The sequence below is a fragment of the Anser cygnoides genome, chromosome 4 (assembly GCF_040182565.1).
Source record: "Anser cygnoides isolate HZ-2024a breed goose chromosome 4, Taihu_goose_T2T_genome, whole genome shotgun sequence".
NCBI lineage: Eukaryota > Metazoa > Chordata > Aves > Anseriformes > Anatidae > Anser > Anser cygnoides.
Genome location: NC_089876.1, coordinates 47636661 through 47654037, shown reverse-complemented (window position 1 = coordinate 47654037; position 17377 = coordinate 47636661). Strand labels below are relative to the sequence as shown.

Here is a 17377-nt window from a genome sequence, read left to right as displayed (position 1 = left end):
ATGGAGAGAAATTTTTGTCGTCAAAATTTTGCCAGAAGAAAGTGATTGCTTTTTCAACTGATTTTGTGTACTTCATTATATTTTCAGCCAAACAGAAAGATTGTTTTCTATATGTTCTTTCTGGAGTGGAAGATCTGCTACCTCATTAATCTCCATGTCGTCTTCCATCAGATCTACCTGGGACTGCTTAGACACTTAAAGTGTCAGCTGAAACCTGCAAAGGAGGTGCTGCCAAACTGCAAATGAAGTAATTTCTGAAACACTAAAGAAATCAGAGTTTGGTCCTATCTCAGGTGAAATAAAATTATTTCCATCACTTTAAATAGGACTTGTTGTCTACCAAAAACATCTGCCAGGAACAGGAAGGGAACTGTATACAATATTGTACCAATGGAAAAAAAAATATATATATATATATCCTTCAGTGGAGATAATGTGGATCTCACAGTGAGTTATTTAGACAAGGTAGAGAGCTCTCAAATCAGAACATGTTAGAAGGTTGTTTAGTAGGTGTATAAACACTGGAATGGGCAACTTATATAACTTGTTATATATTCATAGCATACATATGTATGTTTTTATATACGCCATTATAATAGATATTACAATATAATTATACATACATATATATGAAAATACTTCTTTAAGTAGGCTAGACATATACAAGGGGAATTAACACAGCTGATTGCAATTGCCTTTTATTGGGTTTTGTGCATTACAACAGACTAATGGCAGGTCAGATTGTAGCTTAGCCTTCCTATTCTCTTCTATTATTATTCCTCTTCCTTTTTTTAAACGTGGAGAGGCAACTGTTGAGCTCAGCCTTGTGTTCTGCGTTTGGTCAGACCTGCTTTCTATTATTGTCACCAATTACAGCTCATCCTCAGAGCAAGGAGCTGTGGGAAGCTCCAAGCTGCACCTCCGCAGCCCGGAATATTCCGGATTGTCCTGTTAGCACAGTGAGGAAGATGGGCCGTTAGCACACTGGGAAGATGAGCTTGTAACGGACATGACTCACGGAAATCAATACATTACTAGAAGTCTCTCAGTTGCTACTGTGCTGAGTATGGTATAGATGTGCAGAACAGAGGTAGCAACCAGATGATTTTCCTCCGCCTGCAGATGGCTCCTGACTGAAAGCTGTAGGTACCTACACCAGAACTAGTGAATGTCAGATACCTCTTCCAGACCCCAGGAAAAGCCAACAGAAGCTACAGCCAGCACCTCTTCTTCCAGGAGAAGCACACAGGCAGCCACCACTGGCCTAGACATATGCATTGACTGCCTCTCAAAAAGCAGGGTGAAGCTCATGGGGACTAAGTAGGGGATCTACATAGTGGGTGGCTCTAGGCAACAGCATCCCACCTAGCCCAGGGCAAGCAGAAATTGAGGCAAAGCCTTCACAGAACCCTTGAGCTACCCAGATGTATGCCCAAGAAATGCTATGATCACTTCCCAAACCATTTCACATTTTTCACCATTCTTCTTCTTTATTTTTCCCCAGGCAGATTCTAGAAGCTGGTTTGAACTGCATACAATCAGTCGAGTTTTGACCTTTCCATTAAAAAAAAAAAAAAAAAGGTTATAAAAACACCACTACATTGTTTGGAGTTTTTGTTTTTGGAATGCAGCAACTTGCTTTCTGGTTTGGGAGGGGCAGGGGGGAGATAGGCAGCTTAAATGATGGGCAGATTTGGAAGCAGTTTCCCAGATTGGCTCCAAAAGTCTAGGCTCCTGCTGGCCTTTTTACTGTTCTGGACAGGCAATCCTGGCTGTGTTGAAATTATGGATCCCACAGCTTCCAGACCCTGTAGTAATTTGTCAGAGATATCCTATAAACATAATTTCCTGTTTCCAACTGAATTTAAATGAAATAGATAGGAATAGATTCATATTCTTTAGGAAAAGACCATTTTTCACTACATTGTCTTTGCAGAAGGGACAGATCACCACTTAGAACAAGTGATGCATCTGCCTTCTGTGTCCATCTTCCTGCCCTGCTGCAAGTGGTGAGGAGTTTTCCCCTCTGCTCAGCACTGGTGAGGCCACACTTGGAGTACTGAGTCCAGTTCTGGGCCCCCCCAGTACAAGAGAGGTGTGGACATATTAGAAAGAGTTCAGCTTAGGGCCACCGAGATGATCAAGGGACTGGAGCATCTCTCATGTGAGGAGAGGCTGGGAGAGCTGGGACTGTTCAGCCAGGAAAAGAGGAGGCTCAGGGGGGCTCTCCTCCATGTGTACCCATACCTGAAGGGAGGGTGCAGAGAGGACAGAGCCAGGCTCTTCTCAGTGGTGCCCAGGGACAGGGCAAGAGGCACTGGGCACACACTGTTACACAGGAGGTTCCCTCTGAACATCAGGAAGCACACCTGTGCGGGTGATGGAGCACTGGCACAGGCTGCCCAGAGAGGCTGTAGGGTCTTCTCCTTGGAGATCTTCAGAAGTCACTTGGACATGGTCCTGGGCACCCTGCTCTGGGTGGCCCTGCTGGAGCAGGTGGACCCAGAGGGCCCTTCCTACCTTAACCATCCTGTGATTCTGTGAGTGGCTGAAGCTCTCTTAGTCCATGACTGTCAAGGCATGACAGATTACAGGGCATGGAGAAGATTCATTGCCTAACTCATTTTGCTCAGTTCCCAGATGGTTTTAAAGCAAACAACCACATTAGTATCTGAAGAAGCCCAGCTGTCCTTAGGAAACCCCATGTTCCTACTCTACCGTGCATTCTCATGGGTGGGGTTGCAGGTAGAAGTAGGAGCCATCCCAAAATAAAGAAATCTAGATTCCCTGAAGCTGTCTAGTATGAAGTCAAAAGCATTACTACACAACCTCGTTCAGTCTCAAATAAAAAAAACCTCAGGGAATAAATCTTGCAGCTTAAAAGACTACGCTTAGCTAGCATGCAATGATCATGTGTCTGGTTTATGTTCAGATACATATGCTCTTAGAAATTGCTCAATATTTAGACAAAAAACACCTAATTAAATCATGCTAAAACATCCCCAGGAAAAACTATTAAAAATGACTGTGATCACCAAGGGAAAGACATGAACACACCTACAAAATGCATTCAGGTTTGCATAACAACAAAGCAACAACATAAACCAAATGCAAATCAGTAGATTTATTTCCTCTGGGGTGATTAAATTATATTCCCTTCTTTCTTCTGGGATGCCTGGGTGTTTGTCTGCCTGTGCATTGCACCACCTTCTTACCATCTTTCTATGATTCCAATGGAAAAATGACTCAGACTCATGAGTACAGTGTCTTCCTGACCATATGAATACATAAGAAATAATTAAAAAAAAAAATGAATAAATCACATACTACAATAACGGGCACTCAGTGCTGAGAAAAGGAATAAAAATCACTATGCTTAGGCCAGGATTTAAAATACAATTTGCAGGCAGCAATAAATTATGTCCAGCTAGAGCCCGAAGTTCTTTATACTAAGAATCTCTGTTTCCAGTTTAGATCAAAATACACTAATGACACATTACTGGGTCTGGCTGAACATATGCTTTGTGTATTTTTATTTCAGAAGGTTTCTTAGAATTATAGGTTTGATTATTTAAAACAGAGTATTATGAAACCCAGTCACTCCTGTTAAGTTTATGAATGGAAGTATTTTCAGACTTCTCTGCCATTAGAAATGAATAAAGTATAATGAATCATATGAATCCTTAATACAAATACTGTGTTTAATTGAATTCAGTCAAGGACATTATGTCCCTTATTTTATAGGCACTTATGAATTTAGATTGGTTTTCAAATATGTGTTTATAAAGCCACTCTACTAGAATGGAAAATATTCTACTCCGGGATATTCATAGAGGTTTTTTTAAAAAAGAGAGCTAGGCTATATAAAAAAATGAGCTAGACTATATATATTATATATATATATATATATAGTATATATATAATATATATATATATACTATATATAAATATACAGACTTTTCCACTGTAGTAGTAGGTGTGTTGGGGCTTTAAGTTCATTTCCACCAATCTTGTTACTGTCAGAAAGGTTCATGATTGTTCATGACCGTCAGGAATTAATTTAGAGACTTAAAATACACCTCTTCCTGTTCCAGAACTTCCCTAACATGGAGATGCATCATCACCACACATTGCAACTTCACACAATAAATGGATTTATCATTCACTTGACTGTCTTAATTGAACCATGACCACATGCCATACTCCACAGAACTTTTCCTACCTAAACTTGCAGCCAGCTTCAAGCAGCTCCCTTCTTAGTCCCTCTAATGAGACAAGAAGAAATAAAAGTCTGACAGACAAAGTGTTTCCTTCCATCTTTTCCCACCCATCTTAACATGATGTCTTAACTTGATTTACAGCCATGGTTGGCTGACAACAGGCTGTCTTAGATGTGACCCTTCAAGACTGGAAAGAAAGAAAGCTTCTCCTCAGAGGACCACGAATCCTTCTTGTGGCCCTAGCCTCCAGTTCCTTCACTAGGTGTGAACAGCACCCCTGACACAGAGGCCGATTCTGCTGCTTCAGCATGTGTTCTCTCTTAGCCTAGCAATTAAGACATCTTCTATAACAATTTTCTTAGGCAATTTGAAAGTAATTTATGGAGGAAGCCAGCATTGTTACCCAGTTTTTATACATGAGCAAAATAAAGCACTAGAAAATGAAATGAAAGATCAGTAGTCACCTGTGAGACCCATAACATAGCCAGAAACAAAAGCCCCAGTTTCTAAGACCCTATCAGATGCTTTATTGTTCAAAGGATAATGTAGCCTTTCATTTCAGGAGACTCATGTTTTGGTGTAACTTTAGCTTAGGGTTTGCCAAGCTCTGCATTATGCCAGCTTCCCAGCCTTGAGAAAACGGAGCGCTGTCTGTGCTGCCACCAGCGACTGAGGAAGGTGTCACTTCTCTGCCTGGCAGGGCCCGCTGGGGTGAGTCAGCCCGGTTCTCAAATCAGGGAGGTGCCTGGGCCTGGCTCCAGGAGAAATCCGCCTCCTGGCTCACACCTCTATTAAATGCTGCTAAGCTAAAGGAGAGTAAATACAGAAAGAACAGATTAAGCACAACACAGGCCCCTGATAACGCTGAGTTAACAGCTAGCAGACCACCTGTATCACAGATGATGCACAGTGTCTTGCAGGCACAATCCTTACAGGTGAAACACTGTTAGCCCTTTGTCTATCTGTGTATCTTTGCCAGCATTGCCCAGTTTAATCTCACGGAGCCCCCTTAAGAATACCATTGCCAACACCTAAGAATTCACGCAGCTCTTCCCGGATTCCCACAGGCTAGACCTGGTATATCTGTGTCCTGTGCTTCAACTGTACGACTATGCCTTCCATCCATATATAACATGCTTCCACAAATAATCCTGTATTTTTCTCTCACAAATATATTTTGTTGCATGAAATCTAAAAGTAGTATTGTATATTGTTAATGTTTCATCTCTCATTTAATCAGCCTAGTCCCAGGAACTACGAAGTCCAATGCACTCACTAGTATTACCCACACAAACATTGCCGACTTCATGGAGCTTGTGCAGTCCAGCAGAAACATTAACTAAAAATGAAGCCAGGCTCTGTGTCAGAGGAACTACCTTAATTCATTTTTTTCAATACTTTTCTCGCTGCTGATAGAGTACAGTATGTAGGATCATGGCTCCTCCAGAGCCACAGCTTTTTCCTCCACAGCTGACACCATCCAAAATGCTGGATTTACAGCCTGTCTGCAGAAGGAAGGAAAATGAACCCTCCACCCTCCGTTTCCAGATCAAGCCAGCTCACATTAAAGATGTTAATAATTATTTATACCACACTTAAGTTACTCAGAGTATTTGGATTCTTAAATAACTACATCTTTATTTCCTTCTGGTATCTTCATTTCATTCAGGGGCTTCAGCCAAAGTGTTCCTGTGTACATTTTGGAAACTACTCAAGGAAGATCATGTATTCTCTGCAAATGCAAATATTTTTAACAGTTGCATTACATATTAGTACTGTTTTATTTTAGCTTGGAGTCTACATAGGATCTGGATACTTTTAAAAGCATACAGATGTCTGTTTCTCAGAAGGGGGTCACTGAGGACCCTGCAAGCAAAACTAGCTATTTGCTATAACATTTGTCACTTTGCAAAGACTAATAAAGGAAGGCCATTTCTTGGCAGCCACATGAACATATCAGGACCCGAGCTTTTTGGTCACTAGGCTGCCAGAAAATGCCAAACAGGTAATTTATCTCCAATACAAGGCTCTAGAACTAAGTAACTGTGGTAGAAATTTCCCTGCAGGTTTTTTATCTCACCAAACAGTGTGCTGCTAATCTCTGCCATAGATGGCTATTTCTAGCATGCATTGCCAGACTTTGTAACATGCATTCAGAGAACAGCACCAAATGGAGGCAACCTTTAATTCTCTCTGGAATTGCAACTGACTCCCAAACAAGAAAAATACTGCAGGTTTGCAAGCGTTAGTGTAGTACAGTAGCTGTCTTTTTATTTTACTCCTATAAGAATCACTAGAGCTGCTATGAAAATAAGTACACTCTTCTCAGAACTTCTCATTTCTGAAGCCTAAGACATTATTTCCTGCAGTTTTCCCGTTGCACATCACCCCAGACAAAATACTCCTGACCATGCTATAGCACTGGAACAACCTCCTGGGTTGCCTTTCCTTCCATTTATTACCAGCAGGACCATACGTGAATTATGCACTTGATTTGTTGATACATATGGAGTGAACAGGGGAAGTCACCATCAGTCTGCTACCTTATGTTTCCCTTCCATATGTCACTGAAGACTTCCCATAAGTTTTTATGTCTGTCTTGTGTATGTATACATATATACACACGCCTTTTTATATAATCAAAATACTAATGATATGATGTTATTAAGCCAGTCCAACTACACTTGATTACATTAGCTATTCTCAACTGTGAGTTGCAGAAAGGCATCCAAGTACCCAGTGTGTAGAACTGTAGAATGAAATGTATCATCTCTATCTGATATTACGTTGGCATCACAGCTGTGACCTCTTCCTATTTATTATACAACGTGGCTGTTTCTACATTACAACAATGGAATTTGGACTAAGTTACAAACTATGTAGTTTCTTCACACACACAAAAATAAAAAAAAAAAATTGCATTCCTTTGTAATAAGGAAAAAGCTCAGCAGAGCTCACGTGGTAACTCATACCTTAAATTTTCCATCTGATGAGAATATGCTAACCCATTTGTTATCATAATCTGCAATAATGATGTCACCACTGGGATGCACAGCCACTCCTGTTGGCCGTTGCAACTGGCCAGGAGACCTTCCTCTTATGCCAAAGCGACTTTTGAACTGGCCATCGTTGGAAAATATCTGTAACAGAAAACATTTATTTTAAAACTAAGTCAGCATAAGAACATCACCTATTTCTTGAAGCTTACATTTTAGCAAGTCTGAACACTATAGTAAGGAAAAAGTTAGGAACGTGAAGCACTTTATAGAATCTATATTTGAAAGCAATATGCCTAATTTAAGAAGAGGCCTCCACCTGGACCCTGATTTCATAATAAAGAATTTCTCAGCACTTACATTGCACTGTTTCTTCAGAGATATCAAAGTAATTTAAAAACATTAGTGAATTATACGTCACAATGTCCCTCTCAGGTAGTTAGAAAGAAGTGGTGTTATTCCCATAACACAAATGAGGAAAACGAGCGTCTCAGCCACAGTCAAACACTTAGACATTAGAAGAGAGAGGAACAGAAGCTGAAAGAGAATTTCATTATGTAATCATTTAACTTCAGAATAAGTACTGAGCCACTTTCTGAGAGATGTGTTAGCTACTTAAAAATCAGTCCACTGCTTGCGACCCTGAGCCAGGTAGACACTGAAATTCTTCTGAAGTGGCTGCAAATTACCAAGTGTGAGGGTACTGATGAATATTCGACGCTGTCTCTTTGAAGAGGCCTGAAAACAAGTTGTTACTGCATGTGGCTTTCTGGTTCTGATATACTAAGAACGAGCCACTAACTTCTGCCTTGTTCATTGCTACCACATGGGCAGCCTGAAGAGTGATGACAAATTGTAAATGGTTTAAAAGGCACACACACACACAAAAAAAGAAAAAAAAGAAAAAGAAAAAAAAGCGTGGCAGGCAAAATAGAAAGCACAGCTTGATTTTCACACAGGTTACAGTAGCCATGAAACCACAGGTGTCAGGGATGCTAGCACAAAAGATTTCATCATCATACCAGACAGAAAAATCCATTAAGCAGACTAAATGTCATTTTAAAATGACATTTACGCATTTTTTTTGTATTTGTGCTCACTTAGGAAATGATACTTGTGGCACCTTGTCCTATATTTATTTTGAAACACAGGGTGATAAATTTACAATGTAAAATCACATTTACAAAAGGGCATTTTTTCCAGACTACTGCACTGTTTGCTTTCTTCATTCAATGCCAAACATAATAAGGAAGGAATATACTCTGATATGCATATTAGATACAGTGCAGATATGAAAAAGATAGCTGCAGGTCAAGAAGATGGGATGATAGTGGATGAGTTAGATTTCTCTGAATTTACATGTCCTTGAATAGTACAAAATCTGTCTTTCCTGGAATACAAATAAGGCAAAGGTAGGCGGGAGAAACAGAAGAATACTGAAAGTGGCATATCCTCATACCTGCACACACTGGTTGTTACTGTCTGCTATTAATATTTTTCCATTTGTAGATGCAGCTACACCTTGAAGATTTGTAAATTCCCCTTTGTTTCTTCCTTTGGTGCCTAAAATTGAACACAAAGCACATAACAAATCAGGTTAGACAGGACTAATCAGTTAGGCCTTAAATGCCAATACGTGCATTTATTACATCCTTGATGTATGGATGCCTACATTGAAGAGTTCTTATCACTGGTACAACTTCAAAGAACCATCTCAGTAACAGATCCCAGTTAGTTACAAGAAGAGATTGTCCTTACTCTTATCAAAGGAATTATCTCTGGCTTTCGTGGATTAAGGTATCTTCACAATTTGCCTCTTGCGAGAGGTTACAAGTAAAATATTTTTCACGTGTTTGACTTTTTTTTTAAAATACAGATTTTTATTCATCTGAGAAGGCAATGAAAGAGGCAGTACTGGGGGAGCAGTACTGGGGGAGCATACAGATAGTCTAAGATAAGAACCTGGATGGATGACAGGTGTTTAGTACAATTAGCTACATCTCCTCAGTCAAGTTACAAAGTCAAGGAAAAAAACATACCGGTGATTTCTTTGGATGGGGCCTTTTCAAAACAGGGAAGTTTGCCATTCACTCATACAGTTTTCATTCACAGGATGTAAAAGTTCCCTTAGTTAGGAAACTGTGATGAAGAACTATTTTTGAATGACTGGGACTTGTGGACCAATGAAGACCAACACCTTGAGACCAAATCTTTCTGCAAAGACCTTTGATAGTCCTTATGAAGCAACACACACACACACAGGTCCCATTTTTATCCAGGACAAATGCAATAGTGATGTACACAGAACTGTCTTTTCCCCAGAGGGTCTAATGGGATAAGGAGCTATAAAAAGTCAGGTTTTCACAAAAGTTCATTAAGTTTAGGTGCCTCATTACGTAGATGCTTGTTCTGAGACATTCAGAGGAGAGTCACAAAGCAAACCGGTGTCTTTAAAAGGTCAGCACTGAAGTGTCTGGTCCAAACTACACCTGGAGCACAGTAACAGTATCCAAATTCCTACTGTGTTTGTAAAGAAGGCTCAGGGGTCTTAGACAAGCTGGAATTATAGTTATGATCTTGAACCGCAAGGTTATTCATAATGAATGAATGAATTTCAAAACAAAAAGATTCTATAAGCTGTTCTTTCTGAGACTTGGATGCAGAGCTATTTTTCCCTGGTATTTTTACAAGCATTCACTGGCTGCCTATCAGACATTAATTGGTTTCAACTGAAGAACTTGTATTTTACTGTAGTCAGTCCAAATATCCCAGAGCTCAATGATTAAAACTGTTCTGACTGTGACCCCCAATAGAAGGCATCCATATTAGCTCTAATTTGTATTTAGCTTTCATTAGGGATGTGCACACTCTTAAAACCCGTTCCTTCAGCTGTGGTGATGGATGTGGGATGCATATTTCCTGTCACTGGCTAACAAGCAACATTTAACTCCTTGTTACCTGGTGCTGAGAACAAGTCCCTTTGTTCCAAGCCTTGTTTTCTTGATCTCTGTGGGCTTACATCTTCTCAACAAGGCAAATGCTCCTCGGTTTTTGTAGTCCAAGAGGAAACTACGTGTTAAGGGAATAGTGAGTTACGCACCAATTATGTTGCCCACACTTGAGCCATTTCTCTGTATTCTTTTACTGAGCACTGCCTGAGGGATGCCAGCAGTATTTTTTTTCCACCATATGTTAATGTTAAGTTTCCTTTTTGCCTTTTAGCCAAAGAGAGTGGATGAAAAGTAAGAAGTGTTCCTTTTAATACTGAGAGAAGAGGCAAAACATTTGTTAGAAAAGAGGAGATGCAAGCTAGAGCATCTGGAACCAACTAGCACAACCATTATGGAATGTATGCGCTTTCCCCTTAGAAAAATGTTCATTTTTAAAGATAAATGAGATCTACATAAAGAGTTACTCAGAGTTTTCTTCACATATGCATCAAAGGGGGGCGGTGGGGGTTGGGGAGGGAGGTGGGGGGGAGGAAAAGAAAAAGAAAAAGAAAAGAAATTACCCAGGAATGCCATAGTAACATTTCACAGTAAGTTTTAGAAACCGTATTTTCCTAGCACAGTGTGCAGATGAAATCCAGCTCCATGCAGCATTCTTGTGAATAGCACTTAGCAGTTATTAAACCCAGGACACAGGTCCTAATTTGCACACAGGCTCCTCTACAGTCTCCTCTGCAACAGGACAAATTTCTCTGAAGAGCTCAGCTGAGGTTAGTGAAACACACACCTTATTTCTTAAATTATGTTCAGGAAGAAAATAGATAACTTTGAACAATTCACTATGCCAGCAAAGATGTGAAGCCAAGCGCAGGCAGTGGCAGCAGCTCAGTTGAGAGGAAAGCTTGTAGTAGTGCATGTCCACACTCTGGGAAAGCAGGATCCTGCAGCCACGTCCGTAATACCAAAGGATGACAGCTCCTCCCCGTTAAGTAGATTCCTGCCTTACAAACACCTGCCTGTGAGAGAAACTTCAGCAAATCTTTTACTGTGAGGTATCACCCCTCTACACGAAGGCAACCAATGCTTTGTCTTCTGTTCTCCAGGCAGTCAGTCAGTCAGCCAGCCTGACCGACCCCAGCCCAGGGCTGGGGCTAAACGATGGTTTGCGGATCCTTGTTGCAGGGTTTCCCACACAGCCTGGTTTGGAGATAAAAACCTGCATCTTTCATATTTCTCATTGACCAGCCTTGCCTCCATGCTGGCTCCGAGCTACTGAGGGGCACAACGGAAGAAAAAGACATTTTACTGCGATTTCTGTAGCAGATGTTTGGGATTGGGAGAGGAGAGCAGAGTTTTCAAAGGGCGGTCTGAAGAGAGCCATTAGGAATCAGATCCATGGAACAGCTCCTTTCAAACCATCGTTGTATACAGTTCTCTAAATAAACAATCAGATTGGATTTAGCCCTATCTAATTTCTGCTGGTGTTATTCAGTGTACCCTGCACAAACCAATTAATTTAGTTTGAAGATATGCTTTCAACAAGTGAGTATCCATTTTTCAGCTCAAGACAATACAGCACACCCAGAATGCTGCAAAACTTCGCTCTCTTATTCTTGCACAGTACAGGCCAGGTTGAATCTCACAAAAACGAAGAAAAAAACCTAGAAACGTATTAAAATCACAGGGGTTGTTAAAAATTACATCACGTACCTAAGTCTGCTGTGTAAGTGCTGGGCATCTGGACAAACCTGCTGAACAATGTTCATTTTTGATACTCATAAAAATAGAAGTGTTTTTTTTTTGCTAAGTTTCTCTGACATGAATAATAACCTCCGTGCTTGCTAACCTAGACTGACCAGCTTCCTAAAACAGAAGAAAAACACATACCACTCCCCCCAGCAGAAAGGGAATGTATTCAAAGAGACAAAAACCCTGCAGAAAGCTTAGAGATTAAAGGGGAGACTGAGGATACAGTACCAATAGCATGTTGTTTAACTACCATTTCTTTCCTGCCTACAACACTGAATACTTCTTCGGGGACTGTTCTCTACGTGGTATTGAAAAAAACAAAAAAAATGAAAAAAAAAGATAAAACTGAACAGCATGGAAAGCACAGACAAATATGAAGGAATTGCTTTCTTGTTCCTTTGTTCCTTAGCTTCATTTCTTTTTTTCTCAGAGGGCCAAAAAATATTTAGTCAAACCCTACACATTATTAGGATATGCCTCTCCTGTAATAGATACAACTGAAACACAAGAGGCCCTGTAGCAAAATTGTACTAAATCAGACTTAATAAACTACATACTTACTGTAGAATAAACATCAGTGTTACTAATCCAAGTTACCTAAGTTTTAAAGCCACTCTGTTGCACGAAGGCACACAGTGTTTGTAACCTGTAAAGAGGAATTCAGTAGGAACTCTGGCAGACACACATACTGTTAGTAGTGGAGTTTGAGCTAATTTATACTCACTTGCTTAATGCAACATCTGCCCCTAAAAGCTTGGCAAAGAGCTCTGCCAAGCCTTGCTCGTGCGACAGAGCCCCACCGCAGCTAGGTGTACACCTAAGGGGTAGATGCACCGCATGTTCTCAGCCACAGTTCCCTGCTGGGACAGCAGCAAGACCCCAGACAACAGCAGGCAAACCAGCTCTCTGTCATTACAGGTCATTACCTCAGTCTGTGACATCAGAGTTCTTCAGCCCCGGTCCAATACAGGTATGGCTGCAAATCTACACAGCGTAGGTCTGGCCAAATTTCACACTGGCAATCACAAGCCTATAAAGAGTTGATGACTGGCCTCAGAGGGATTTGAGCTCATAAACTGGAAAATGAAATTCTATTTCCCCATTACAAGGCTTTCCTATTTCTACAGAAGTCTAAATTCTGCATAGGAAACATATCCTACTACTTCTTAATTGGTTTGTTCCTAGTTTCTAAAATGGAGAGTGGAAAACAACTGATGAAAGCGTGTCAGGGGCCTGTGCGCTCCACGTGTCATATTTCTGTGCTGCAAGAACAGCTACACCTGCACGTCCCTTCCTTCCCCAATGCCCTTAGCCAGGCTGTAACGTGGATAGGGGTGGACCTCCTGCAAAGGTTGGGACGGGATGGTGGAATGCATGGAGCAGGTGCTGCTTGCTGTGGGGGAGCTGGGATTCCTCTGAGCCATGCATACAAGGGGGCTAATCAGTTAGGAAAATAAGACATATTTTCAGGATGTCCACGCAGAGAACCCACTTTTATTTTTGTAATTGCTTAAGAAGAATATATCTGTCGGCAGCCCTGTTTCTTTCAAATTGGACAATCCAATACAGAATGTCAGGCTGAGGCCTTCAGAGAAAATTAAAGAATAAATACCAGACTAAGAACATGTGCCCTAGAAAATTTAAACATTTCCCTAAAACCAACTCACTGCTCCCCATTTATTATTTGTCAAATGTAAATCTAACCCTTCTGCTCCCCCTAAGCCTGCTTTGAAACTGTACTCTTTATCAGGCTACCAGCTATTATTACACGGGCCTTCTTCACGACCTCTTATGGGGTAAATTCACAATAAGGCTCCTATTTGCTTTCAGCACTGATAACAGCCCAGATGATGACATCCACACCTAGTAAGGAAGCTGACAGAAAGCACTGTTAAAGGCTTATTTTCTGTCCTTTTTTTTTTTTTTTTTTTTAAGCGGAGTGATTTACACCCATTAAACTTACCAGCTAAACTTAGCCGCTCAGTTACATGGTTGAAGAGAGAACTAAACACAGTCTGAGGAAAAGGAAAATTGAACTTTCTAGCAGAGAGCCAACTCTCCATCTGGCTGTGTCTGATGCCAAGTCCAAGCACAAAGAAACGAAGAGAAAAAGAGAAAAAGCAGTTGAAGTGGGAAATGGCACCACTACTGCTAAATACCATCAAAGAACCCAGTCATGAAAAGTGCCAGAAAAAAAAAAAAAAAAGTACCAAGGCATACAGCCCAGCATGGCAAAGCTGGGGTACAAGACAGGGCCCTGGGCAGAGGAGGAGCTATCTGATGCCACCCATGGCTCTTAACCCTCCTTTGGGGGACCTGGGAGAGGTTTACAGGGAAGGTGGAAGTGGCTGACACTTCCCTCACCTCCACATTCCTCCACTCAGCATGGGTTTAAGGCACAAAAGCTGGGTAACAAACGAGCCTTTCCTCTCACATTAATGCTTCCTACCACTTGCAGCAGTAGTGAAAACCATCGTAGAACAATTATGTTCTGGATATCACAAACACATTTTTGTTTGCATTTGCACAAACTAAGTACATGCCACAGAGATGGATTTTTGTAAAACTATGCATTTGCTTGTTTATTTTCATTCCTGTAGCAAGTTTAGCAGGCTGTAACATCTAAAACATGATAACTGCATGGACGCACTCTTACAGCTCATGCCTGCTTTAAAAAAAAAAAAAAGTTGAGGTTATAAATTATTGAGAGAGAAGAAGAGGAAGCAAGAAATACTCTGCTCTTTTAAATAATGAATTACATAACTGTATGAATGTGCAGTCAATAGCGTGACCCTAAAGTGTCTAGATAGAACCACATGCCTTTTTAAAAGCCATGAATATGACGGAATTGGCAAAGGATGCAATGCCCAATTCCCCATGAATGAAAGCACTTACCTGCACTAATGTTGTATTAATGTTATTTCTTAATACTCGCACAAGAACTATCTCTTGCTAGGAGCTGACTGATTTATTTGTGCATACAAGTCCATATATCAGCATATATACAAGGGCATGCTCCATATACTCGGATGCCCATAGGAATATTATAGTATAATTCTCCAACACAGCTGTACGAGCCTCTGGCAGCCCAGCTACAGGCTTTATCTTGCCCAGTTTACAACAAAAATCCAGATTTGTCCAGGGCTATCAGAGCTCAAAATAAAAATACACAGTTGTGTTGGAAAGCAGCAATAAATTTATTTTGCATGACTTCATCAACAAATGAACCGAAATTCAACTTTTCCGAGTGCATTGAAACTGGAACTGGACAAAATCTTAAATCCCTGAAGGCTATCCCTGTGAAAACGTCAGAAGCTTTACCTGTGTTTATTAATTGCACATATGCTGGAATAGTGTAAAAAGCTAGAGCATCGCAGCTGCAAATACTTAAGAGACTTCTCAGATGAAGTATGCGTAACCCCACAGGGACATCCCTATGCAGGATCATTCTGAGAAATCAGTGGTTGAGAACGGAACGTGGAATGGGATGAAGCATTACCCTCAGTTCTGTTTTTTAATAAAACAGCAATCCGTGTATCCCAAATGTGGAAACTCCCGAGGGGTTTCATCAAGCTAAAGCTCTAGAACTAGAGCTATGCATTTCTCTTTTTTCGTTTGTTTCTTGTTTTTTTGGGGGGAGGTGGGGACACAGAGCAAGGAAGACAGCAAACGGGGAGGAGGAAAAACTCGGAAATAAAGCGCACAAGCATTTCATCACAACAACAAAAAAAGGGCACTGCACTTTTCAAACAACATTCAAGACTGCTTTAGAGTTTATGGTGTATTGGAGAGAACAGTTTGGACAAAAGGAAAAAAAACTACAGCCATACTACTGTTTGGTAGTTAGGTTAGAAAATGGTCACTAGAAACAAAGGATACAGAGGTGGAAATTGTAATCTGAAATCCTGTTAGTCCATACTGAAAGGTTTATAACAAGAATATTAAAAGTTTCAAAATAATTTCAGGACATTTTTTCTTAAGTATTTACTATTAAACGCATGTATTTTTCTATTTGACTCTAAGAGGAATTTTGAAAGGTGGGTCAACCTTGTCTCCATTTAGATCGACAATTTCCACAAACAGACGAATTAACGCTTGATGTACGTGCTTAGTGCTGTGTGAAGGGTCAGCCACAATGGCCCCCTGCCATTCCCAGGCATGCAGTGCCTGTGCAGGCTTTTCTGTCCTGCTCCCGTCTGCTACAGACCTAGGGAGACCTTTTCAACCTGAACCTGCCCATCTAGCCCCTTCTCTGTCTAGCATAAAACATGCCACAACCACTCCCAGAAGAGTTCAGAGAGATGCTTTCTTTCAGACAAGGTCTGAATCACCATAAAACTTAGCCTTACTAACAGTAAAATGGGCATCATTGACTCTGTAAAAATGCTTGGAGTTGTTATATATAGGGGGTTGTTTATCTTACGAGGAAATGCACTGGCCATCTGGGAAAGGCAGGACATTTTATGAGTTGCTCCATCCAAAGGTTGCACTGTACTGTCCTACCAGCAAGCAAAGTGTGCGTGCTGAATGCATTTTCTGATATAAAACTTAGGTTATTGCACAGACTGTCTATCATAGTAAAGATTCCTAAAGAAATACTGACAGAGAAGAAATCAGATGGACAGGGCAGGCTGACTGACAAGTGGTATCCAGATAAGTTTTCAACAGAACTCCTGAAAATCCCTCCAGGATTAACCATCATCCGTTCTCTACTACAAGAAGGAAAGCTACCTTGCTGACTAGTGGTCAAACCTGCAATACCTACTGCTGAAATCCTGACTTGCACCTATCAAGAGTTAACTTTGTTGTCTTCTTTAGTTGTACAAAGTGAAAAGTTTTTGTTTTTTTTATCATACAAAGCCATTTTACAGCCATTTTCAATTATGAATTGTTAGAGCTTTAAAATAGATTGCATCAAAAGACCTAAAAGAAAATCACAATTGCACATAGATGTCGTATTTTTACCAAGCATTAGAAACACGCAAATTTAGAGATAATATTACACCATCTAAAGCACCAAACATGTTTAGATTGGGGAAGGGGGGAGGGGACGGGGGGGGACATGACGACACAAATAAGGGAAATCCTAATTTTGTCCAATGCTGACATCAAGAAATAACTATATTTGTCCCAGATTTTAGCATGTATAGATCCTAGTTAATTAATTAAACTTTAATGTAATCATTTAAGAGAGCGAGTCCTCCAACTTTGCTTCTTGCCATGCAACTTTTTAAAGAAGTTATTTAATCTAAATCTGCAGCATTAACCTTATTATATTGCCACTTTATGATGCCCAACAGAATACAGGAGAGGTGGTAAAAAAAATTTATCCTAAATCAAAAACATGCATTTCTTAACCCAAATTCCAATTAAATATTTGCGAATAAAATTTCTGAAGCATGTGCTTTTAAGTTTTATATATGAACAATAACCAAGAGGCCTAAAGGTACTATCAGGTTGCTCT

At 40.4% G+C, this 17377-nt stretch overlaps 1 protein-coding gene across 17 annotated transcripts in view; it reads right to left on the bottom strand.

The window, feature by feature from the left end:
- The window catches only part of TRIM2 (tripartite motif containing 2), an 88356-nt gene that overhangs the window by 9959 nt on the left and 61020 nt on the right, over window positions 1–17377 (bottom strand). For all 17 annotated transcript variants that reach the window (XM_013175158.3, XM_066996082.1, XM_013175152.3 and 14 more), the window contains 2 exons: window positions 8676–8779; window positions 7193–7360 (listed from right to left, as the gene is read on the bottom strand). In XM_013175158.3, coding sequence (XP_013030612.3) covers window positions 7193–7360; window positions 8676–8779 — 272 coding nt within the window. The remainder of the gene's footprint in view (window positions 1–7192; window positions 7361–8675; window positions 8780–17377) is intronic.